Source organism: Nicotiana tabacum, chromosome 9 (genome assembly GCF_000715075.1).
Source record: "Nicotiana tabacum cultivar K326 chromosome 9, ASM71507v2, whole genome shotgun sequence".
Classification (NCBI taxonomy): Eukaryota; Viridiplantae; Streptophyta; class Magnoliopsida; order Solanales; family Solanaceae; genus Nicotiana; species Nicotiana tabacum.
Window position 1 is genome coordinate 228,735 of NC_134088.1, and position 27,594 is coordinate 256,328.

Here is a 27,594-nt window from a genome sequence, read left to right on the forward strand (position 1 = left end):
TGTGTGTATATTGTTATACAAAGTTTCAAAAAATTATGGTAAATGTTAATAGTTTGCACGTTTAATATAGTTCTTTACCTTTACATTCTAGTTTGATTGGTAGTTTTCTTTTGTTTAGTGTAAGAATCCATTTCGTGTTAAAAATAACATATTTTTAATTGAGTCCTTAAATTATTCATCACTATTTGATTCAATTATCATCAATATATTTTGGTAAATAATAGATTTCTCAAAGGGCAATTGATTTGATAGTGTTATATTGAAAATGTGGTCGTCGGAATATGTATTTGGTAGTGTATGTCTTATATTTACGAAAAAACCGATAAATAACCGAAAAAACCAACATAAATCAAATCGAGAAAAACCGACTTAATTGGTTTGGTTTGGTTCTAATTTGAAAAACCGACTTACTTGGTTTGGTTTTTTCTTAGGGAAAAATCGATCCAAATCGAACCATGAACATCCATATACGAGATGCTCTATTCATCGAACTGCCTTTTTCACATAAAAATAAGGTTTTAAATAGTAAAAACAATAATTATGTAGTTAAATTCGTTGGACACAATTTTCGATAGTTATCTTTTATGTTAACTGAACTCATAAACGTCAAATCCTGGCTCCCGCCGTTCATTTGTCATTTCAGGAAAGAAATACATGCGGGAGAAATGTAAATTGAGAGAAGTGGCAGACAGCAAAGGCATTAGAAGTTTAGAACTTGACTCTAGATATTGACACGTCGACTATTGGATGCTGATGTGTCACCACTTGGTACATTTAGGTGGGGGTTCAGCTCTGCTCAGAGGCCTTTTACTTTTGACTTTAATGTGTAGTAGTATTAGAAAACTTTATCTCGTCCACGATAAATGATCAATTTTATTTTTTTATTTTGATACAAAATAAATATTTATTTATATAATTAAAAAAAATTAATTAGTTTTTTTAAAATTATCCTTATGTACGTACTCCTAAAATATTTTTTTACTCCTCACATTTAAAAAGAAAAGTAAGTGTTATTATAACTATGCTGTAATATTTAATTAATGGTAATTTAGTTACACTAATTATTTTTGTGTAGAATTTAATATTTTCTTAATAGGTGTATTCGAGAAAAATTAATTATTTATTGTGAACCGGAGGGAGTACCAAAATATGTGACCTATACGAAATTAATATGTGACAAAATTCTTAATAGCCGTTCTTGTAAATGATTATTTCCTGTTTAAAAGGCAGGCTGGTTTGGGTTAAATATATATAACTCAAATTGACCTATACGAAATTTATCAAATTCTTTTTTTAAAAAAATTACTATATTGGATAAGCCACATCAAAGAAAAAATATTACTTTATTCAATGATCTTTGAAGAAAAGACGGTAGATCCGGTACATGCATCCATATATTACCAAAAAAACACGCCAAGTAGTAAGCAATTAATGTACCAAAAGTAGGGTACGTGGTTTAAGGTGGTTCGATTTTTATCAAAATCAAACCAAAACAACTATATCAGTGGATCGGTTCGATTTCGTCGGATTTTTCGAATTTTTTATTATATAAATATTATTTCAATCTTACTTTGTGTTATAAATAAAGTTTTTATAAGTGAACATATGTTTGGTAAAAATTGACAAACATATGATCTATTAAAATATTCTCTTAGTCCTCTAACAATAATTTTTTGTTGATGTACACTTTCAAAATTTATCGAATTTAATAAATAAACATAAAAATCAATATGATACCTATATAATTATATGTGTGTTCTATTTAATTTTAAGTTATTGAAATACCATTTAAATTCAAAAAATATATAAGAAATATTGACATATGAATGGTTAGTGATACAATGAATTATTTAAAGTAAATAAAAACAAAAGCACTTCATAATTTTATCAAATATTATATCCCATGAGAAGATTTCAAATATTTTTGGATATTTTGTTTAAAGAAATTCAATATAAAGTCTTAAAAGTATATATAAAAATTATATATTTATATGTCGGTTTGGTTTGAGATTTTTCACTCAATACCAAATCTAATCGGATTTTTTAATCGGCTTGGTTTGACTTTTCGATTTGATGCGGTTTTTCGCTTCGGTTTGAACACCCCAAACCAAAAGTAACAAATATTAAACAATATATACCACAAAAGTAAATATAATCCCTCAAACCCAATTTACTACTAGAAGATTATGGAAATTAATTTCTGAAGGTATTTCTTTCGAGGATACCCTACAAACTGCAGTTCCAACTTGAGCTTTTTTAAAATTCGTTTATAAAATACATAGATAATTAATCAAAAAGGGTAATTAAGCGATTTCATAATTGGTTCAATATACAAATAAGCATGCATACATAATTCAATATTGTACAAATTCCTATGAAGTAAAACAATTATATATAAGTATTTATTTCCATATTTGAATTAACTAGCTAAACTTGCCGCAAGCTTGGCTCTTAAATCTTTTCGAAGTATTTTCCCTGATGGAGCTTTTGGGATTGCTTCTGTGAAAAATACTCGATTGATTCGCTTGTAAAATATAACCTGCATCAATTATATATTTGAATTTCTTTCAGTCAGGTTTAATTATTTATGATCAATCAAGAAAATAAATTATGTATTCAATGGAGATCAAAGATGCATTTCCTGTTTAGGAAAGTGTTTTTTTTTTCTTTTTTGCAAGCTTCTCTTCCTCTATGCGTGGAATAAATAGGATATATTATCAAGTGTCGTGGTAGGATGGATAACATCTCTTCACCCTTAGTCACGATTTTAAGCTTTGGGAATGAAAAAATTCTGATACGGAGCGCTTCCCCTTTTAATGAGACTTACGCTGAACGAATCCAGATTAATGGAGACCTTCATGTGGATATTGTCGTGAAAATAACACAGGTTAGTCAGTTTTGGAATAGCCAGTGTTTGCAAAGTCATTGAAAAATAGGCGCTATTTTGCTGAAACACGTTCCAGCATAACATTCTGGTTTATAAAACTCATGCGTATAAACTTTCAGCATATTGTGTTGGAATCTCATATGTAAAAAATTCAAACTCCAGCATATTATTCTGGAAATTTTTCGGATTTTTAAGGGTGCTTTTGTTCAATTTTATCTGTACATAAAAAAATGATTAAATTTCAATTACTTCTAAAACTATGACTATTTTTCAATTACCAATTGTAAATCTGGTTATCTTTTTTATTTTTTTCCGATATTACCATATACCAGGTAAGAAACTAAAAGAGAAAAGAATAAATAAGATATGACAATTACCTGTTCGGATATATATTTTTTGATCTCTTCCTCTGAAATGTTGCTACCATTTGCTCTCACTACAAAAGCAACAGGAACTTCTCCAGCAACCTCATCTTTCATCCTGTGCATAAGTCAGTTAAATGAAGTACGACAAATAATATAATTCATCAGTCTATTCAATAAAATAAATTTTAAAGAATTGTACTACTATGTTTTGTATATTTATTTTGGGCATGACAAAAAGACTCAAAAAAATGACATAGACTAATGTAAAAGTAGGCCGTCGTCTATATTACACCCCTAGGAATACGGTCTTTTCCCGCACTCTGCATGAATACAAGGTGCTTTATGTATCGGATTGCCATTATTAATGTAAAAGTAGGTTGTTGTCTACGTTACACTTCTAGGAGTATGGCCCTTTCCCGAATTCTGTATGAATACAGGGTGCTTTATGTATCGGACTGTCATTATTAATGTAAAAGTAGGCCGTTGTCTACGTTACACCTCTAGGAGTATAGCTCTTTCCCGAACTCTGTATGAATATAGGGTGCTTTATGTATCGGACTGTCATTATTAATGTAAAAGTAGGCCGTTGTGTATATTACACCCCTAGGAGTACGGCCCTTTTCCGAACTCCGCATGAATATAGGGTGCTTTATGTATCGGACTGCCATTATTAATGTAAAAGTAGGCCGTTGTCTACATTACACCCCTAGGAGTACGGCTCTTTTCCGAACTCTGCATGAATACGGGGTGCTTTGTGTATCGGACTGCCGTTATTAATGTAAAAGCCAGAGAAAGGGACTTACGGAACAACAGCAGCATCAGTTAAATTTGGATTAGAAATTAGTAGAGCTTCTAATTCAGCAGGAGCAACTTGATATCCTTTGTATTTGATTAATTCCTTCAATCTATCCACAATAAATACTTGATCATCTTCATCTATGTATCCAATGTCACCAGTATGTAACCATCCTTCTTTGTCTATTGTTTCCTCTGTCGCTTTTGGATTATTCAGATATCCTGTGCAAAAATAAAGTGAAAGCCTAAGGATTTTAAAAGCTAAGTCTTAATATTCATAATTTTTCAGAAATATTAGATTATCTAAATACTATTAAAGCATATATTAAATCAGGGGTTGCTCTGATGGTAAGCAACCTCCACTTCCAACCAAGAGGTTGTGAGTTCGAGTCTCCCCAAGAGCAAGGTGGAAAGTTCTTGGAGGGAAGGATGTCGAGGGTCTATTTGGAAACAGCCTCTCTACCTCAGGGTAGGGGTAAGGTCTGCGTACACACTACCATCCCCAGACCCTACTAAGTGGGATTATACTGGGTTGTTGTTGTTGTGTATTAAAGCATATATTAAATTATTAATTTTGATTTCTTTTTGTGACCATTTTTGTTCAATTATGCATCATGTATATATGGCTTACAGAGTTATAAACGAGATACTTCATATTCTGGACCATTATCTTGGGCCAAACAAGTGCACAGATAGCCATTCTCAGAAAATTTAAAGAATAGCAAGTACTTACTTATTTTGTCCTGAAATTTTAAATTAAAAATCTTAGATTTGTGATAATTCAGGATATTTTTGCCCCAAAAAATTGAACTCAAAAACTGAATTCAGGATGCACTGGCTAATTTGTAAATAGTAGCGCTTGAGAGTGGCTACTTGGTGTCATTTCTATGCCAACCCATTGCCTTCCTGTGGCCCAAATCACAGTAGGAAATCTCATAGGCCCATATAACTTGGGTCAAAACGCAGCAATGAATCCACACCTAAAGTCTATTATTTGGGCCCGTAAACTCCAATTCCACTATTTGTTACATGGAATTTGTGCAATCAAGTATAAAACAATAGAATTAATATTGTGAATAATTAATCTAAATAGTCGCCCACCTAATTGCTTAAACTAAAAATAGTTGGAGGATGTGTAACATATATATATATATATATATATATATATATATATATATCCTATGATTCCTTGAGTTCTCCTATCTATGTGTCCATGCCAGTGGGAGATTCCATTATTGTTGGAAAAGCAAACAGTGAATTTAGCTGGCTATTTATGTAAGGCAGAATAGCGTAATAGACACTTGTACTTGTTCTCATTTGTCATTACGGTCCCTATAATTAATAAGCGCTTACACTTATTCAAAGTCAATATTTTAAACTCTGACGCTGCGTGTCTCTCAATCGCATGGTACTAGAATCCATATCAAATAAAAATATGCCACTTCAGCATTTTTTTTAAAAAAATTACATGAAAAAAAAACTTTTTATCTTTCCTCCCTCTTTTCTTTATTTTTCTTTCTTCTCCATCATCATCCTCTCCTTGTTGTAATGCCTGAATCTAGCCACCAGATATCATTCCCAATTCCTCCATAAGAACCCTTATCCCACCTCTACCTGAATACCTTATCTCCCCCATATTCTTCTCGCCATTTTCGTCCTATCTTCATTCCTTCACTCATTCACGATTTCACTAGCTTTAAATCCCGCTCATTCCCCTGTTAAGATCTTGCTTTCCAGAAAAGGGTTCCTAATATTTTAATAATTTTAACTTCATCCCTATATAATAACAACAATCATACAAATCCCTTTTAATGATATCTTGGATCCGCCTCTGATCTTTATCGGTGCTTATTCGAACATGAACGAAACGTACCTTTCATAATCTGATCACCTCTAATGCAGATTTCTCCGGCATGATTCCGGGGAAGCGACGCACCGGAGTTGGTGTCGACGATCTTCATCTCAGCATTCCGAACAACTGTCCCACAGGAACCTGACTTGACTTCAAACTGTTGTTTTGCAAAAGCTAGACACATTGATAACACTGGACCTGCTTCAGTCATTCCATATCCCTATTTAATTTGCACATTACATCAAGTAATAATATTAGTTTATCCCTAATTACATGCACATGATAATGTTACCTTATAATCAATAGCTTCTAGTCTGTCATTTGTTTGTTCATTTATTTTGTTTATTTAGAAATTCGTACTCGGCCAAATTACGCCATTTAAATTGAAATGGATATAGTAGTAATAGACCCAGGTTTTGAGTATCACGAGGGCAGAACTTAAAAGATAAAATAAAAAATAGGGATATTTACACAAATAGTCGGGCATATTCATTGTTTATTTTTTCTAAAAATATACATAGATTATACATTAATTATACATAATTATACACATATAATACATAAATTATGCATATATTATATCTCAACCGATCATTTTAAGTTTAAGTGGTTGGGTGGACGACTATTTGGATTAATTCTTCTAAAAAATATAAGTTGTTGGAGCCAGGATTCAAACTTAGGTCAACAAGAGAGCGTAGGTGCTTAAGCACGCCTACAACCCGTCGGATCAAAGGCAATACAGGAAGAGATACAAAGGAGGTAAAACTTCAAGATTTCTCTCATTATATATATATATATATATATGCGCAAAAGGTGCGCTCTCCATATACAAAAATATGATATGCTTATATCGTACTAAAATTTTTTTTTTGTCCGATGGTACTAAATTTTTGAATATGGCCCCTTGATATTTCCTTCCCCCTTTTTGGTTGAGGTTTGAAGAGAGTAAATTAGTCTTAATTTTTTTTTTTTTTTTAAATTATCATCTTCAATAAACGAAGAAAAAAAGTCATATGGACCCCACTACACCAGTAAACTAAGACATTTATTGGAAGGGGGTGGGGGGGGGGGTAGGGTCATATCGACGTTCAATAGTCTGACTATATATAATCGCATCAATGTTTCCATCTTAATAATATTTGTCCTTTTATTTTTCTATTAGTCAATCAAAAATATAGTGAAAATTAAGAATGAGCTATCAATATGTTAGTCACATCAGGCTATTGCCTCTCAAAGCAGAGGCGGAGCTAGAATTTAAAATTAATGGGTTCAATATTTTAATTCTTTTCTGCATTCTAAATTAATAATTTTATATAATTTAATAATTTCTTAAGATAAATATAAAGTTTGAACATAAGTTACTGAATTCAACGGAACCCGTATCCGAAGGGCTAGCTCCGCCCCTGACTCAAAGGGGTCCGAACCTATGTTCTCAACTTACAACGTATCTACGTTCAGGCTGTCGTGGCCACAATCTCATATACTCCTAAATATTTTGGTATATTAAAATATCATAAGTTTTAAAATTGTATGTCGAAACAAATATTATTATATATTTAAACTATAAGTTTAGAAAATCATTATGTCTAAAGAATTTCTCATTTAGAAAATCATTATGTAGATCTACTATTCGTTGGTTTTTATACAAATTGCAATGTATATCTCTAATAAGGTCAAACGCTGCACAATATTAATATTTTTTTGAGATATAATGTCAAGTTTGTCAAAGATCAAGGACCATTTTTCTATATCATCATTTATAATTTCAACTAAAATCTAGTCCCCATACCATATCAGATTTGGGCAATTAAATACCAAGAAAGAGCTAATATCATGAAAAATAAGAGTAAATAACGTACTGTAACACATTAAAATACATGAATATTTCAAACAATTCCGCATTGGCAGCACATACAGAGACGGAGACAGAATTTTCATTAAGAGGAGTCAAAATATAAGAAAATAAACTCACCAAGAAGTCAAGAGGTGTCAATTAGGGGTGGGCATTCGGGCAATTCGAATTGTATATGAAATTTCGATTTGGATTTTCAGTTTTCGGATTGACGAAATGACAATCCAAATCCAATCCAAATAAGTTCGGATTGGATAAAAAATTTTAAGTTCTGTTTCGGATTAATCGGTTTGGATATTTTAGATTTCGGATTTGAGCTTTATAAGTTGAGATGTTTCTTCTTTTTATAAAAATGAATATCCAAATGAAGTACTCATGTTAAATTGACTGAAAAATTTCTCATGCTCACTGCAATCATCCAAATGAAGTATAAAGTAATTAATTATTACATAAAAAAATAAATAAAATACAATAGAGACATTAATACGGCAGATAATTAAGAAGTAGAAATACTAAACTCATGTCCAAATAGAAAGGATTCTCATAGTAACTTAGTAATTAATATTGAATATATGAGATAATATCTAATGGGTAGGGTATTGAACTTATTACTATTGACATATAGATAATGGACCAAATATAAAGTATAGGAATTTTGGATTTTCGGATATCCAAAAATTCGAAGTACCAAATCCAATATCCAATCCGAAATTCAAAAAATGTAAAAATGAAATCCAAAATCCAATCCGTAATCCGAAAATCCAAACCAAAAATCCAAGAAATTCGGATTTCGGTTTGGATTTTGGGTTTGCCCAAACTGTGCCCACCCCTAGTGTCAATATATAGTATGTATACATTTTTAAAAAAATTACCCAGCTACACGCTATAATTTTCCGACAAAGAGGTGTCGGTTGACACCCCTTGGGTGCATGTGGCTCCGCCACTGAGCACATATATATAACGGTAAAGACACCCTTATGAACTAAGCATCTCGCATTTACGCGGGTCCGAGGAAGGGCGCACCCCAAGACATGTGACGTAGGCAGCCTACCCTTATGCTAAATTCATAAAATAAAAAGAAATGCAAGAAGCAAAATTTTGTAGTATTTTACCTGTCCTAGTATGGCATTGGGCAGTTTAGCTCTAACAGTATCTTCAAGCTCTTTCCCCATTGGTGCAGCCCCAGACATTATCATCCTTATACTTGACAAATCATATTTATCAACCAATGGACTTTTTGCTATGGCCAAAATTATAGGCGGCACAAATGGTGCAATTGTCACCTTATATTTCTCTACTAACTCCATTAATCCTTTAATTTCAAACTTTTGCATTATCAAAATTGTTGCCCCAACTCTTAACCCACAAAGCAACACAGAATTGAGTGAATAAATATGAAACAATGGCAAAACACACATAATCACATCTTCACTATTGAAATAAAGATTAGGGTTTTCACCATCAACTTGTTGTGCTATACTTGTTACTAGCCCTTTGTGTGTTAACATTACTCCTTTTGGTAACCCCGTCGTGCCCGACGAATAAGGCAACGCCACGACATCGTCAGGAGAGATTTTTATATCAGATATAAGGGTATTATGATCATGATTATGATTATCTTCCTCTGATTGAGTAATTAACTCGGTGAAACTGAGACGACCATATTCTGGTGGTGAGTTATCCGTACACATAATTTTCACCTCGTTTTCCTTAGCGAAACTCTTGACTTTATCAACGTAACAAGATTGTGTAATAATAAGCTTCACATTTGATGCTTTTGCTTGCTTTGTGATCTCCGACGGCGTGTAGAACGGATTCGCCGTCGTGCTTATCGCTCCTCGGAACGATGCTCCGAGGAACGCAAACACGAATTCGGGCGAATTAGGAAGTAAAAGCATGATAACATCTCTTTGTTGAATTCCAAGTTTGTAAAGTCCGAGAGCAATTCTTTTGGAGGTGAGTTCAACATCAGCATAGGTGTATGTTGCACCCGTGGCACTATTGATCAAGCAAGTACGTGAACTGAATTGGGAGATATTTTCAAAGCAATAGGTATGAAGAGGGAGATGATTTGGAATGTAAATATCAGGAAGTTTTGATCGAAAAATGTATTGATCATTGTGATTTTCTTTGTTTTTCACCATTTCCATAATCTTTTGTTTTTGTTATGGAGAGGAAAAGAGAAGGTGGATTTTTGGTATAGAGGTATAATTAAGATGAAGCTTAATTTATCTTTGGTTTGTTTGGGAATTGGTAGGAAGTTAAAGACAAAGGCAAGAGGGTTAGGTGATGGTAGAGGAACTGGTAAATTAATGGATTAGTATTTTATAATTGTTATAGAAAAGTAGATGGATTTTAAGTTATATATAATGATCATGTAAAAAAATATTTGCATTATAAGTCACTCAAAAATTATCTACATGAACTTCTCCATAAAAAGTTATAAGATTTGTAATTTTGAAAATAAAATAGGTAACATGTTACAAAAGAAAAATATGATTAACTCATATATATAGTGTAACAGTTTTTTATATCAGGAGAGGAGTCTTGGAGCAACGGTAAAGTTGTTTTTATATGACCTATAAGTCACGAGTCCGAGCCGTGAAAACAGCCACTAATGCAAGCATTAGGGTAGACTGTTTACATTACGCTCATTCGAGTGTGACTCTTCCCCGAATCCTGCATGAACGCGGGACACCTTGTGCACTGGGGTGCCAGTTCTTTATAACATGGGTGGATATTAGTTAAACTACATAGATTAGATAGCTTTATCCAGCTAACTAATAAAAATATTAACATATTTAAGGTATCAGTCATCTTAAAAATGTTTCTTCTTTTTTTGTCAGCTTTCATCCAAATTTGTCAAATAAATTTAATATGGTATATTCTTACGGTTACGATTGAATTATTACGTCAATTATATCTGACTATATACAATTAATATAGCAATTTTAGCATTATGACAGCGCATGAGCTATAACACAATATAATTACTTGCATGATACGGCCGGCTATATCATAAAGATTACAATTTGGTTTTAAGTCAAAATTAATGTCGCAAGATATGATACTATACTAAGTACCTCTGTTTTAAAAGGCAGAATTGAGACTCGCCCGAGGCTCGCTCTGGGGCGGAGCACTCGTAAAACGCCCCTGGACTTATGTGTGGGGCTTAGTTTCGTGAGACTTACGCCTCGATCATCCAGACTTAAAACGCCCCTGGACTTATGTGTGGGGCTTAGTTTCGTGAGACTTACGCCCCGAACATGCTCAACGCTCATCGTACTGGGCTCGCCTAATAGAACTTTATCCAATTGTGCGTACTAACCTTGTAAATCCTTAATTTTTCTTAATAAATTGTTGACTATTCAAAATTACTTTTTCCTTATTTTAAGAGTGTTTATGTCATAATTAAAATAAAAATTATTGCACTTTATTCACTAAGACTACTATGATAGTAAATTTTAAATAAATCTTTTATTTAAAAAGTATTTATTAACTTTTGTTATGTATTTATTATATAATAGTCCATAATTTTTTTATAATTATTTTCCTAAATATTATTTTTTCACGTTTACTAGATATAATACATATTAATTTAATAGCTCAGTATTTGCTAGTAACAATTTAAAAATAATTAGTTATCATCGTATAGTATGGTGAATTATGAGTCACTTTATTAACTTGTTGAAACTTAAAAACAAATGATGCTAGAGAATCATATTTAAATTGTGAATTATATTTTTATATAAATTCTCTTTCAAATAGAAAGCATGTTAAATAAAAGTAGCGTTTTAAAAATAATATAAAATTATAATATCAAAATTCTTTCAAGATTCATTACTCCTTAAGAGATACATATAAGAATTCGTATTGAATACATTACTTTTGATGTTTGAGTTGTAATGACGTTGCAGCTTATTTGCATATTATGATATATGTCAAACTTTTCATATTATTTATAGTTGAATTATAATTTATAAATATTTTAAATAGATTATTTATTATAATTTTGTAATCTTAATGTAATTATAATTATTTTTTATTTTATACTATTTTAAAATTCTTGAAATTAGTAAAATTTAAAGATTCGTGGGAATTACGCCCCATATCTCAGGGCTTACGCCTCGCCTCGTCAGAGATAAAACGCCTCGACTCAAGCCCCCGCCCTTTAAAACATTGCTAAGTACTATGTCAATTGAAACTTTTTAAATGTAAGAGTGCACATAATTAAATGAGGCCATTTAATTATTTCTGTATATCTTTCTTATATGAAAAACTTCATCTTTAAAGTTAAAAGGTGTAATAATCAACGGTTATTTGCTAACAAGTCATACTTGTGGCTAAAAGAACACATACTTAACTAATAATTTGGCCTTGGTAATCGAAATTAAACGATTTTCTATTTCTAATTTTCACTCAGAAAACTTCAACTTTTTTTTCCAATTAAAATTCATGTCCAAATTAAACAAAATTGACACACTTCAACTTCAAATATTTTTCTTTTTATAATTTCAACTCAATCTAAGTCCAAAAATTCTACAAGGATAATTATTCGATATAAAACGAGTAATCATTGTTAGCCTAGTAACAAACCCTTTTCGCTAGTGTTCTATTGTTTTTTTTTTCCTTGTTATTTCTCCAACTTGCTTATATATTTATTTATTTATTTATTATTATAGGAGTATGTGACGCCACATTTGGATAGAGGTTCTTATTAATGACTAGTCAAAAACATAACTTAAAATACACTAATATATGTAATAATATATTTTTATAAAGAGCAGTCTGGTGCACAAAGCATCTCAGACAGGATTCGAGGAATGGTCTAATTCTTAGGAGTATGATGTAGACAGCCTACACTAATGCAAGCATTAGTGGCTGCTAATACGACTCGAACATGTGACCTATAAATCAGACAGCGACAATTTTACCGATGCTCCAAAGCTCCCCTTCTAATAATGTATTTTTATACGAAAAAATTAAATAGAGGCCGAAAGTTTGATATAGTCATCGCAGTGTAACAGATGGTACAGCTTACCTACTTCCATTCTAAAGATGCATATGGCAGATTAAATTTTGTGGAGATTTAGTCATTAGGCATACATATGTGTGCTTCGTTAACTTTATTAACTTGCATATCTCGTTGACAAAGCTTAAAGACGTTAACTACGAAGTTCATCACTTTATACCCATCCATGATTTTCTTGAATGATACATCATTATCAACCCAAAAAACACAAAATAAGACTTGTGGTTAAGTAATCAGAGTAGTCGATAACAACAACAAACCCAGTAGTTTCTCACAAGTGGGGTCTGGGGAGGGTAAGATGTACGCAGCCTTACCACTACCCCTGAAAGGACAGAGTAGTCAAGGTGCTAAAAAAAGCAAGAAGCGATTTAGTTCGATCGACATAATCATACCATCAAGAATATGCATCCATTGTCTTGTATTGATAATTTCTTTGATCAGCTTCAAGGTGCTAAAACATTCTCCAAGATTGATTTTGGATCGAGTTATCACCAATTGAAGACTCAAGCTTTAGACATTCCTAAGATAGCGTTCAAGACTCGTTCTGTTCACTATGAGTTCTTGATAGATGTCTTTTGGATTGACTAATGTTCCAACGGCATTCATCAACGACTTGATTAACCGCGTGTCTAACCACACAGTAAAATAAATACAAGCTACTATATTTAGATAAGCCATCAACTATTTTTTCTCCAAGACTTTCCTATTTTCTTTTTCTTTCGTTTTCCAGCTCAGTAAAGAGTAACTAGTCCATGTTAAATATAACAAAATCCTAAAATTTGTATAGATGCATCCTAACGAGGTGCCAGAAATGATGGAAGCAAATGTAAGTAAAACAAACACTTGCGCGAAAGCACGAGGCATCAGTAATATTTCATTCTCAAAAAAATATATAGTATCAAGTTTCAAGGTAATAGAAAGCCAGTACACCTTGAAGAACCTTATGCAACAATGCTCCTGTAACGTATTCTTTCAAATTTATCATCATTATATGAATCTGACAAAAATGGGTTTGATTTCCCAGTGTCCTCTGGAATGATGTGAGGAAGATGTAACGGCCACACTTTAGGCCTTCGAAAGAATTTGAACAACGTCAAGCTACCAAGTAAAAATTGGTTGAATTAGAAATAGCACCTTTTTATGGCTTCAAAGCAAGGGCAAGACCCAACTTAGGTACTGGATTCTTTGCCTTTGTGTCATACTCCGCTGAGAAAGTAATAAGTGACTTGGGCCTCCATTCCCGCTGGTAAAGCATTGCAACCTTCCCATTGTCAGAAAACCTAGTCTTCACAGATGTTAATGGATCGACTTTGTGAGCACTCCCAATGCTGAAGCTGTTCTCATAGGTAGATAATCTGTGAATCATCTCTGCAGCAACTTCAGTTCCACTTGCTGGATCGACAGAGTGTACATATGATGCCTTCACAGCTTGTCCCTTGTCAGTTCTACAAGGATAGCAACAACATTGCAGATTAGACACTCAGAAATATCAAAGAAATGTTGTACATATTGCACAAGCACAAGTTAAAATCTCTAGTTTATTGAACGACTAAAGCTGATGATGAGTGCATTTAAATGCAACAACTGAGGGATTGAAAGGGGGGTAAAAAAACAAAAGACTAAAGCTTGCTACATTAATATGGTAGTTGAAGCCTTGACAATGCATGCAACTTCAGCCACATCAGAGCAATGTGCAGAAACCCACACGCATTATAAAAGGCACACACTTACTAAAGAAAGGACTGGGTAACCCAGCAGCATAGGAACATGGTTCCCCCTACTAGTGAAGGGAAAACGGGAGTTCTGTGCCACTTTATGAGCTCAAGAAACAAATGAAAATTGAAATGCCAAATACAACCCCTCATTTCCAAAGCCACCATATAGACTATAATCTCAGATATGGCAGATTTTATTAATCCAATATAATATCCCAAGTGATGTAAATGCTTCAACAAAAATGTGCAATTCAGGAAATTTGGATAACAATTTTTTTTTATATGTTCAACAGGAAAAACACACTTCAGCAAATTAATTCACGCCACAGTTGCACATTTCTTTTTAATACTACAACTAAATAAGAATCTTGAAATAGAAAAACTGTCATTAATGCTTGGAGAGCAGAGATGTGTAGCAAATTTCATAGATAACATCTGTATTCCCTAATCTGATACTGTACTTTCCTTTGAATCTCCAGGTTTTGCTTCATTACCTTTCTATCCATATAAAATTAGATATTGCTTTAGACAATCAATGTATATTTCAATTTAACCAGCTCTCTACCTAATCCCAACAAAGGACAATAACATACATACAGCTTGCACATAAAACAGAAAGAGATCTTCTTTGCTAGCACGATCTATTGAGCATTTCATATACTCCTTCTAACCTGATTTAGATTCTAAGCAACATGGCCAATGTAATGAAATTGATTGGCTAGACAATATTGACACACTTTGGAGGCCTAAAGAAGAAGCAACGGGACAGACAACAAATACAAAGCCATTTTATGTTTCAGTTCTATTGATTAGGAAACTTACAATCCAGATTCACCTTGATTTTATTCAGTAATGGGTGTTCAATATACTTCATTTTTGCTTCTTAAATTCCTCGTTAATTAATATGAAACCTAATCAGTCGGCCTTTCTTTAAATTTGAGTGTTACTATTTGCAATTTTATTTCTGGACTGATGTTTTTTGGAAGCAAAAAGTAGTTTCCACATCGGATTATTGTTCCTAAAAAGTCTAAAGATTAGTTTCTCTAGTCTTAGGATTGTTCTCTAATTTTCCAGTGCATAGCTATTTGTAGACCCTATTTAGACAAAGTTGGTGTGTTGATGACTACTAGTTACATCTTCAAGTCTAACGTTCTCTCCGAAGAAGGTTATATTCAAGCTTGGCAGAGAAAATATTTGGTGAATGATGTTAGAATCCCATATCGCCAATATATGTGGGACATAGTCTTCTTGTATTGTCTCAGCGAATCCTAACCACTTAAGCTAACTTTTGGATTGAGTTAGGCCGGAGGTCTATATTATACACATAGTTGGTATTATAGCCGGATTTCGATTAAGAAAATGAATGTCGAGCCTAACTAAGACCTCAGAAGCTAGCTCAAATGGTGAAGATGTCCGAGACTATATGAGGATACTGCAGCTCATACACTTAGCATCGGGTATTATGACACTCCCTCTCCTCTTGCACGCTCAAAGCTGAACATCTCGAGCGTGGAGTAACATTACATATGTGCCCAACATTTTTAGCCCAACATCATGATGTCTGGCTATGACACCATTACACCAAGTTGGGAAAATGTATCTTGACCCGACCTCAACCCCAAAAATTAGCTCAAGTGATGAGAACTGGAAAAGACCTTAAGGAAGACTATAGTCCATGCACTTAAGCGGATATGGGATTCCAACAAATGTCTTTGCTTTGGGCATAAACTGCAGAACAGAAGGGGATCATTGGAGTGTTCCCTCTTATTAACATAGAGAAGCACAGCTTTAGCATACGTTGATCTCAACAGTGATGAGGGAGATCATTATACGACAGGAAGAAACAAAAAGCAAATGAAACAAGGGATGTAGAAAAGCCATATAATTGCATGTCCCGCAGTTGGATTGCATCCTACTTTCACATAACTGGCAGGAACACATTTGGAGAACTCAGAACATCAAATGCATATCAAGCAAAGAACAAAATTCAAGTACTTACAACATAAGTGCAGCAGAAAAATCCGGTTTGTTAAAACTAATCCCTGCGTTGCACTTGGTAAAAGAAGACGAAGCAGTATTGAAACCTATTTCACCACCAAGGGCTAAATCCTTGCTACCAATAGCAGCAGAGAGCTCCAAGAGGGGGGAGGGATTTAAGCCAATACTGGAGTTGATGGCAGCATGCTGATGAAGGTACTGAACATCAAGCTGAAAATACAAAAATTGATTCCAAAGATTGATAAGAGTTCACAAACCAAATGAAATACAGTTTTTTTATATCAGCAAAACAAAATGCAGATTAAAATCTAGGAAAGAAAAAGACTGTACCACAAACAAATAATGGTATCAACATATTTGACTCTCACAAACATGTGCATGAGTCAGACGCTAAGATATTAACACGTAGAGCTTGCTCCCCTAATTGAAACAATTGGTTCAACTGCTTTATCCCTGTTCTACTAGATCGGAAAATAGATCCCAATTATAATTTAGAAACTGAGAGGTTTTACTAATGATGACATTTGCATCATCTGAAAAAGAAAAAAGATTGAAATATCAACATTGGAAAACAAATTAATAGAATACTAATCCACATGACCTGCATAAGGGTCTTCACTAAACGCACGCCCATTCGGATATAAAGTAAAGCCTCTGATACTATCTCTTCTTTCAAAGACAACTTGACAAGAACAACTGTCCTTAAAGTGTGGCGTGTGAACAAGGGAGTCTAGATTTCACACATTATAAGTTATCCACCAAAAACTACCGAACAATCGGAATAAGAAAATAAAAAGAAGTCCAACATCCATGAAATATTCAAGTGCATGTGTCTAACTCTTTCTATGGCTCATCACACATTGCACACCATGACATTCTGAACATTAAGACGTGCAAGGAAAAGATGATGTTACGGGGCAAAGGTGAACAAGTCATGGATGATAATACATTAAATTGAACTACATAATTTACTTGCACGCACTGAAAATATCTAAGAATAACACCTGGTGGGCAGTATTCCTAAGTTTAGTTCACCTAGCAGCCAAGGAGACATCTCACCATGTATCAGCTAGTTCACCATTAACACCTAATCACTCACCAAAGAATTATCTGCCTGTACCTGTACGGCCAGAATGATGTTGCTTGCACCAAGATGTACTAACTAAGTTGGAGTTTACTAGGCAGTAGCCATATACAAGTCAGAAAGAAATAAACCAGTAGCCGTATGAGCTGTTGTATCAGTTAGGCTGATTATGTAATACCAGTAATTATCGCAGTGTCTGACCACCAATACTGCTACTACTACAAGAGAGAGACAGAGAGAGACAGAGAGAGAGAGTCAAAAGGACCATTTGGTCTCCAAGGCTAATAGATGATTTCACAATCTTTTTGCAGTGAAACAAACAGTAATTCTAGCACATCAAATCAGTTGTCATCTGTTTCACCTCTGTTGTTTTTCTTTACTTTTTCTAACTCTAACTATGACTTATCACCTATTTCTGATGAGTCAATTTTCATTGTATTAAATCACAAATGATAGTGACATAAACATATTACAATCTTCCTGCATCTGCGTTCATATAGGTATGCTACTCTTTAGCTTCCATCAAGCCGGCCATTTATCTATGCAAAAAGGAATTATTTACGTCAAAAGTAAAATGAAAAAAAAAAAAGGAACTCTTTCTAAAACTTACTACTATTCTGTCGTAATTGGCAATAATTATTTGGAAAAGCAGCTTTTCTTTATCAGGAAAAGCAGCTTTTCTTTATCAGGAAAAGCAGCTATTTTTTATTCTATTATTTGTCTCTTTGGCCATAATATCTGCGATATCACGCACACTAATATAATTCTTTGGCACAAATATGTGTATCAGACAGACCATATCGAGGAACAATCAGAAAAAGGTGCTCACCTTCAATCATAAAAAATACTTTGCTAGAAAATTTGAAGGAGAGAGTTAGAATAAGTAACAGAGCAAAGATTCTTTTGACTAGTACAGACTACAGAGTAAACACAAGTATTAACCTTGCCAGACTTGTGATCTGGTATGTTGAAGCCAAGGGACACTTTTGCAGATCGGAAAACTTCATTTAAAGTAACTTTAGTTGAGACCTGCATAAAAGATAACACATAAACTTCAATGAGAAGTCAATTCGTCAAAGGAATAAACAAGAGAAGAAAGTGTTAACTATATCTCATGATCACTTATTAGATTTATCAAGAAAACAAACAGTTGTTTGGTCTTAGAGGCCAGCATTCTGCTCTTACATTGGAGTAGGTATCAACTTTGACATCAACAATTGTACTTCCGAGCTTATATTGAGTACTTATATCACCAACAAAAATTTGATCTTTCTTCACACCAGTAGCTGTTATTCCCTAACATGAGAAAACAAGGGAAGTTAGGATCAATTCAAATAGAACTCTAGAATAAGTAATAAGACATAGAAAAAAGTTTCACAGTACATGACAATGATAAGGGTCAGCAACGCCAAACTTCATAACCCACCAGCTACATCTATTGGTAAAGGTTCAAATACACAACAGATGAAAGCATGCCAAGTATGATTACCAACAAATTCACCCCCATCACTACCAAACAAATTGCAATCTTATGCAAATGTATGAAGCATTGCAAGATCATTTTCAAATGAATATATATTATCTAATGGAACAACATAATCAAGCAGAATCAAGATGCATTAGCAAATGTAACCTGTTATTTTAGCCAATGAAGCACTTAGATCAAGCAAGCTTCTAATAAAAAAAATTCCTTGAAAAATTATATAGCATGTGCATTAATGCTCCCTCCTTTTTCAGTATTATGGGTATGGAGGATGCATTAATGCTTCTTTCAAATTCTCCAGTCTCCCAAAATGCAGCGATGATCTCCATAACCTCTTCTTCGATAGTACTCCAACACTGTCCGGAAGAAGCCAAGGTGAATCCATCCAATCTCAGGGCCTTATCGCCTGTACAACTCGCCTTCCTAACCTTATCTTCCCCCATCACTCTCTCCAATCACTCCCTACTTATTTCTCCTATTTGATTGAATGCTACCCACCCAAATCAGATCTCCAACTAACCTCCTCTTTATCTCGACATTCATAAAATGTCAATATTGCCCCCTTTACCTCCTCTGCTCCCTCATATACCCCCTCACCTACACCAATTATTAAATTGAAAATGTGCTAATTACTATTGTATCAGTGGTCAGCCATATGTGGAATAGAAAATTTCTTACCTGATAATTAGGACTATTTGGAATACTACAAATGTACCAAAACAACACGGCATGAGTAAATAAGTTTAAATGCCTTACCAAAATTCAACAGAAAAATTGTGTCTGTTATATACACACTCACATCCATTCTTAGATGGAGTACAATCTGCTAATTTAACCCTACAGGATGGTTTATGCATATACCCCTATTAATAGGCACATGGAAGTGTGACAGTGTAGGATTATATTACTTTGAAACTCTCTTCGTTTTCTATTAACTTCAATTCACTAATGAACATCAGTTACACTATTAAACGAACAAATGCATTACAGGCTTGGTAGAGGCGCGCTTAAACCCTGAAGCTACTGATGCGCAAGTTGGGCACCTCACCTTGCTTATCTGGTACTTTAGTGCAGGCATCAAGCCATGTCACCCATGCCACCTGCTCTGCCTTTAAGAGGGCAACACTAGACAATAGATATAGTTGACAAAGTATTATATTAGGAATAACAACATAGAATTTATACTTGTATATCTTTTCATTAATATGGTGCTTATGCTTTCCTGAGCCGAGGGTCTATTGGAAACAACTTCTCTATCCTCACAAGGTAGGGGTAAGGTCCGCGTATACACTACCCTCCACACCGGGGTCTGGGATAATACTAGGTATGTTGTTGTTGTTGTTGTTAACAAAATAGAATTTACTATAAGAAAACTAATTAGTAAAAACTTAAAACTACATCTTTACATCTACATTAGAAATTTAAAATGGTTTTGAACTTCCTTCACATGATCCTCTACTTCGTATGTTTGTTTTATAATACTCACTCTGTTCCAGTTTGTGTACCTTTTCGCTTTTCGAGGAAGGAGTTTTACCTAATCCAACATATAGTTTGTGTATATAGTTATTTTATTACATTCCACACATTATAGTTAATTTTTCTTCATTAGCGTCTTATAAATCATATTTCATGCATTAAATACCTTGTGCACTTAAAGCCCAGCAAACATTTTTCACCTTTGACAATTCTAGGACATCAGACTCTCAAACTGGAAGCCACATTATAATGAATTTCAGAGCAAATGGATGATTTTGTAAATAGAGTATACATTTTTATCCCATAACAAATAAACAAACTACAATAAAGAAAAAGAGATAATGTGCAAGTGGAAAAGTTTGACAGTCTTCTGAAGCCCAATAGAAGATTTGACAGGCCAAGTAAACTAAATGAAAGAGAAAATGATAGAATAAGCTAGTACCACTCCACTGGAGCTCGGAATAGAGAAGGAGAACTTCTGATCATAGTTGTAGTCTTTGGTCAATAGATCTGCACAATGCGGGAAATTTACAACCCATTAGAAGAGATTCTAATTAATAAGAAATGCAAGCTCCCTTTCCGAGAAAAGATAATCTATCAGATGGATAGAAGTTGCCCAAATTGTTAAATGACTAAATCTTTAGATTAGTCTTGACATGATGATGATTATATAATATATAGAAATCTATTTAAGGGATTTTTTATGATAACAAAAGAATCAAAACTCAAAACTATATACTTCACTTTGTTATAACAATCTAAATGGGAGAAATCAGTACGAAACAAATAGGCTATCTATAATCGATATAAGCAAACTGGTTAAGATCTGAGCTTAATTTGTCCTGCTGCAATCTCTGCACAGTTTCACAATGACCTGATGTTAGCTGACATTTAGCCGGACTTACTCTTATTCAAGGCTTGGAATAACCGATTCCAGCAAGTTCAGGAGGCGTGTTCGGGCAAACTCAGCTCGTCTAAGGCCTGAAACACTCTCACATTTAAATGTTGAAACCCAATCTATTTATGACTTTTCTCTGCTTATAATCAAGAACATATTTGGCATGTGTTCAGAGGGCTGATGAAAATGCAACCTGTAGTTCTGTACTTTGGATTGGGCATAAAGTCTTTTACTTTTCTTTTTTATTTTTCCTTTTCTTTTGGGGGGGTTTAATGAAGGATTGGGCATAAAGTATTTTCAAAAGCACGTATTACAAATTTTCTCTTTCCGGCATAATACGACAACTGTTAAAAGCTTATGAGATAATCTGAATTACATAAAACATTCCGCATTACATAATATATTTACTATACTCCGAATAAAAGAGTTAATATATGAGCCACAGGCTATAAGTACATAAATGGGGAAGAAACATGCAACTTCTTCCTACAGGAGACTGTGTAGAGTTGGTTATGTGAAGCACCAATACATGGTTGTCAACTGGCTCAATAATGGTATCGGTACACGCTCGGGAGAGTCTAGTGTGATTCCAAAAGATACAGTATCCCGAGGCTCAAATGTTGAAAGCACCTCCTGCGTAACAGGTTATATCAAGGTTGGCAGGGTACTTAGTTTATCCTGGTTGACTATTTAAGAGGTCTGACTACCTAAACAGCCTAGAAAGAAAGACATGCTTGGTTCCTAATACAAATGGCTATGCTGATAAAGTTTAAGAACTATGTTCCATAGCACCACTAATATTTTTATTTTTACTTTCTACCTTCCAAACAACTATCAAAAGCATAAATAGATTCAGTACTCATTAAATGAGGGTGAAGTATTACCTCTTGCCCGCCTCCCAATCTCTGAAAACGGTGCCGGGCTTTGGTCCATCTATTCTTCAAGTTAAATGACTGATCAATATTCATAAACAATTAGCATAAAATAGGTTATCCTCACATGATCCAGAGCTACATTGTTAGCTAGTGAAAGAGATAATGAAGGAACACGAAGGAAATACAAATTTCCGCACATTATACATCAACCCTAACCAGAACCAAGCAACATGACATTTTGTATTTACAGTTGACAGGTTAAACATTCTAACGGGCCAAATGAATTTGTTTCTCTGTTTTCCCATCTCAATATCATATGCTTTTCTTCACTAGCTCTATGATATTGCCTCGCTCACAAACAGAACATATAGACAAAGAATACATATCTACCAAAATTTATCATATCCAAAAGAACACTTCATGAATTTACTTTGTTGAGTTGTTCCAATTCCAACAACACCATAACAAATTTACACTAAGTATAGCTAACAACTTGTCGACTGGCATGAAAAGTAGAGTTTTCATCTCAAAAACTTGAATATTTGTGATAACTCATTGTTATTTTAATGACGGTAATGTCTAGGCCAACTCACACACACCTCGACTATTCCACTATCCACTGGGCACCTGCTACCGAGTAACTCTACCTACCAAGTAGTATTTTTGCCTCCATTGGGATTTGAGCTTAAGACCTCTAGGCCACACCCTTGGGTGCACCTTATCATTTTTGAATTGGCAAATACTTCTCCAACGTCAGCAGTATATATCGTCTTAGTATGATTACGCCATGATTACTATGAGCCAATTACATTTCGTCGACTATATAAGCCATCCGGTTAATGGACAAATGGTACCCCAAACTCCATACTGAATTTTTTCACTTTGCCATAAATACACTGAAATCATCAACGAAACCGAGAACAAGATGTCTTTTTAAACCCCATTTGGTTCATATTACTAACAGTGAGATATCAAAAACACAAGTCTTTAGAAAAAAAATTCAATATTTGACTATACCTAAATGCATCAAAAACAGTAATACCTAATATTAGAAATCAATGCAATCAATGATCAACCAACAACACCAAAAATAAAACCCCGTCCGCCCCTCCGCACAGTAATCAGCTATAAAGAAATAGTAGATGTATAAAATCACATGAATATTTTAAGATTAAATATCTGCTAAACATATTGCATCATTATAATAAGTATCAAAGAGAAAACTAAAGCTTTGAAACTAAAACGACACACACACACACACACTGACCTTGGTTGTGGAGAGAGACCAGGAAATCGGCGTCGAGATTTGGGTGCAAAGAAAATGACGGAACCTTAGCTTAAACCTCTTGAAACTCTCTCTCTTACTTCACTGAGGGTAGATTTGTCATGCAAAATGTCATTTCTTCATGTTGGACCATGTAAGTATTTCGGCTTGGGCTTGATCTTGGGCTTGGGCTTGTTCCTATGAGCTCAAGCGTTTTTTGTGGGATTTTTACGTAGAAATGGCGTGGGGTAGCCACTGTTTAACCTGGTATTTACTTTTTATCCGGCATTTTTAATGTTTAGCAATAGTAGTCACTAGTCTATTAAAAATAGTATGAAAAGATTGTGTTACCCTTTCCTCCCCAAATGGAAATACACTGATGCATTCAAAACATAAAGACTTCGTTTTAATTTGCGCTTGTTCACTACTGTTATGATTGACAACGATGCTTTTGGTTTTGAAAACAGCTGCTAATACAAAGATTGCGGATTCTGAGTCAAATGATGATAGTGACGAAGAAGTTCCTTATGATATTGATCTAGAGATAGAAATAGTCTCGCAAAATGTTGAACAGAAAACTCCTTCAGTCACTTCAGATGAAATACAAGTACTTGGTAGCAAGGAAATGTAGTCTTGAAGTCCTAAAGTTAAGTTCAATAGTTAAGGACACAAGTTCAAAAGTTAAGGACAGACAGTTCTTAACTTACAGTTACAAGTTCTAAAGTTAAGGATAGGCAGTCCTTAACTTATAGTTACAAGTTCAAAAGTTAAGGATAGACAGTCCTTAACTTACAGTTACAAGTTCAAAAGTTAAGGACAATAGATCCTTAACTTTGATTTCCAAGTTCAAAAGTTAAGGATAGATAGTCCTTAACTTATAGTTACATGTTCAAAAGTTAAGGACAAGCAGTCCTTAATTTACAGTTACAGGTTCAAAAGTTAAGGACAATAGGTCCTTAACTTTGACTTACAAGTTCAAAAGTTAAGGACGTTTGGTTTTGAAGTTTGAGTTCCAAGTTCAAAAGTTAAGAACATGTAGCCTTGAAGTCCTAAACTTAGAGTTTCAAGTTCAAAAGTTAAGGACATGTAGTCCTGAAGTCCTGAACTTAGAGTTACAGGTTTAAAAGTTAAGGACATGTAGTCATGAAGTCCTGAACTTAGAGTTCCAAGTTCAAAAGTTAAGGACATGTAGTCCTGAAGTCCTGAAGTTAAGGACATGAGCAGAAGGGTATTTTCGTCCGGGCAGTTAAAGTTTATTAAAGCAGTGGCTAAAGATTAAAGACATTTTAAACGGTGGCTTAAAAATAAATACATGTGTTATTAGTGGCCAACCGTGCACTTCCCCCGATTTTTGCCTAGCTATACTATAATAGAAACCTATTTATTATCTTTATTTAGGTTCCTTGTTAATTACTTTATATACCTATATTTACTAATTTTATACAAAACTATAAAAAGGAGAAAATGCAACATGCCTTAAATATAGTGTATCAGTTACATTTAAGATTCTCTTCCTTTTTCAAAGCATTACAAAAACATCTTCTAATTTTGTACTTACCCACCGTAAGAATTCTTCTTTACCCACTGATGCCCAAAATCTTTCTAACCCAAAAATCTCGCTTACTCGATTTCTTTCTTTCAATCATCCACTGTCCCCCCCCCCCTCAAATTGCAGATTCTTTCTTCTTCCAAAGCTTTTGATATCTGATTTCTCTCTTTCAATCATCCAAAATCTCAATTCAGAAGAAATTCAAAATTTTGCTTTACAATCAAGTTATGGGTAAGTGGTGGATACAATACTAATACAATTATAATACCATTATATTAAATTTTTAGAGTAGAGTTGTGATTGAAACTTGAGGAAAATAAAGATCATAATTGTATCACAATTTTTCAGAAATATATCGCGATTGTATTATAATTGTATATGTATCATAATTATTGCAGGAATTGTATTACAAATATATGATAATAATTATTATTCATTATCTATTATTACGAGCAGTTGTAAATTCATGACGAATTTCACAATTTGTATCACAAATATGATAATTGTATATTAATTTATTAGTATTGTATCATGTATTATTTTGGATATTAATGTACTAGATACAAGTTAGATACAATTGTGATACAAGTATGATACATTTATGTTTTAGTCATTCATGTATCTGATATAATTCAACTACAATTATGATACATTTATCATACAATTTCTGAATAGTTTTTAATAATATAAAGTTGTAGGCAATGGTGAAGAGAGAACATGGAGATTCTGGATGTAGATTAAGGGATTTTGACTTTTTTTTAAAAAGGAGAGAGAAGGGGAGAAGGGGAAAAAAGGAAATGATATAATTGAATCTCTTAATTGAAGTCACTAATAATGGGGTGAGAGCCTTTTAAGAAGCAATGTATACAAGTTGTAAGAAAAAACTAGATACTTATTAAAACTGCAAAACATAGAGAATATTGGTAAATAAGTTTCTAGTATAGTATAATTAGGTAAAAATCCCCTTTTTGTGACCAGCTCACTCTCAGGTTGGCCCAATATATATTTTCTAACTTTTACAAGTCTTATTAAGTTGGGATTTTTACACCATTAGCCAGTTAATTCACTACAACAATAACAATAACATACCCAGTATTATCCCACATCGTAGGGTCTGGGGAGGGTAGCGTGTATGCAGGCCTTACCCTTACCTTATGAGGATAGAGAGGTTGTTTCCAATAGACCCTCGGTACAGGAAAGTATAAGCACCACATTAATGAAATATAGACAAGAAGGAACAATACTAAAAAGGCATATAAAAGCAGAATAAAAACAACAAGACAATATATATAGATTATACATTGATTATACCTATTAATATATAAATTGTACATAAATTATACATTTATCATACATCCGCCGACTATTTTTAGTTTAAGTGATTGAATGAGCAGCTATATAGGTTTATTCTTCCATGAAGGTCTTCGCACAAAACTATTGTACTTCAAACTTATGAGTTCAAAATATAATATTTGTTAATATTTTTGTTAGCTTTAAATCTTCTAAAACCAGTTTATCCATTTTCTTCGCATGAAACATATATATACATATATTACAAGATAAATATTATGAGGTATACAGCAACAGTTGAAGGTTCCAAAAAAGCTCCTAATGCCGGGGAAAAACTTTGCTTACCAAAGATTGCGGGGTGGATTGAACATAATAAATATTGGCTTATGGAAAAAAGCAGTTATCCTAAAGCATTACTGAAAGTTGGGGCAGAAAAAAGATAGATTGTGAATCAAATGGGTCCACACATATTATATAAAGGAGAATATGGTGCATGAAGTAAAGCCAAAACATGCATCCTGGGTTATGGCAAAGATACTCATGCAAGGAAATATATTGAAGAGGCTGGGCTAACACTAGAGGAGATTATGAACAAGTAAGAGTTCTCCCTAAGGCAAATGTATAACAACCTGAGAGGTAAATATTCCAGAGTTCATTGGAGGAGGTTGATATGTAACAATCAAAGTAGTCCAAGGTGGTCTTTCATATTATATATGGCTGCACAGAATAGACTATATACAAGAGATAGGCTCATCAAGTGGGGGATGCAGAGTAATCCGCTATGTATTCTATGTGACCAAGAACAGGAAACCACACAATACATATTCTTTGAATGCAATATAGCAGCTAGAATCTGGAAAAAATTACTCACATGGCAGGGTATATGTAGAGCTACAATGGGGGTCTGATGAGATAACATGGGCAACAAATAATGCACGAGGGAAATGTGGGAAAACTGAAATATATAGAATGACATTAGCTGGGAGCATCTACTATATCTGGCAGGAAAGAAACCTAAAACTATTCCAGAATAAACGTAGATTAGAGGAGGTGATTGTGAAGATGATTATACAAGATGTACACTGCAGAGGAAGCAAAGTACCAAGATTAGCAAAACAGATGGCCGGCCTAAACTTCTACCCATGAAGCAACAAAGGAGAAGGTCGAACCATGTGCAAT

General features: G+C 33.8%; 2 protein-coding genes across 3 annotated transcripts; both read right to left on the reverse strand.

Annotated features, from left to right (window-relative positions):
- Positions 1-2,286: 2,286 nt before the first annotated feature.
- Positions 2,287-9,961, reverse strand: LOC107803965 (4-coumarate--CoA ligase 2-like). The gene is made up of 5 exons (XM_016627767.2): positions 8,864-9,961; positions 5,921-6,119; positions 4,056-4,269; positions 3,265-3,367; positions 2,287-2,539 (listed from the first exon to the last, which is right to left on the reverse strand). The coding sequence occupies exons 1-5, from the start codon at positions 9,899-9,901 to the stop codon at positions 2,420-2,422; spliced, it is 1,674 nt and encodes a 557-aa protein (XP_016483253.2). The 5' UTR covers positions 9,902-9,961; the 3' UTR covers positions 2,287-2,419.
- Positions 9,962-13,626: 3,665 nt separating this feature from the next.
- LOC107803966 (mitochondrial outer membrane protein porin 4) lies at positions 13,627-23,698 on the reverse strand. 2 transcript variants are annotated; one of them, XM_016627768.2, is made up of 7 exons: positions 23,580-23,698; positions 22,322-22,390; positions 20,982-21,049; positions 18,766-18,876; positions 18,523-18,609; positions 16,498-16,706; positions 13,627-14,228 (listed from the first exon to the last, which is right to left on the reverse strand). In XM_016627768.2, exons 2-7 carry the CDS (start codon positions 22,368-22,370, stop codon positions 13,922-13,924), a joined length of 831 nt encoding a protein of 276 aa, XP_016483254.1. In that variant the 5' UTR covers positions 22,371-22,390; positions 23,580-23,698; the 3' UTR covers positions 13,627-13,921. The 2 variants fall into 2 exon arrangements, with proteins under 2 accessions (XP_016483254.1, XP_016483255.1); XM_016627769.2 differs by having other exon boundaries at positions 22,322-22,370; positions 23,580-23,665.
- Positions 23,699-27,594: the final 3,896 nt, after the last annotated feature.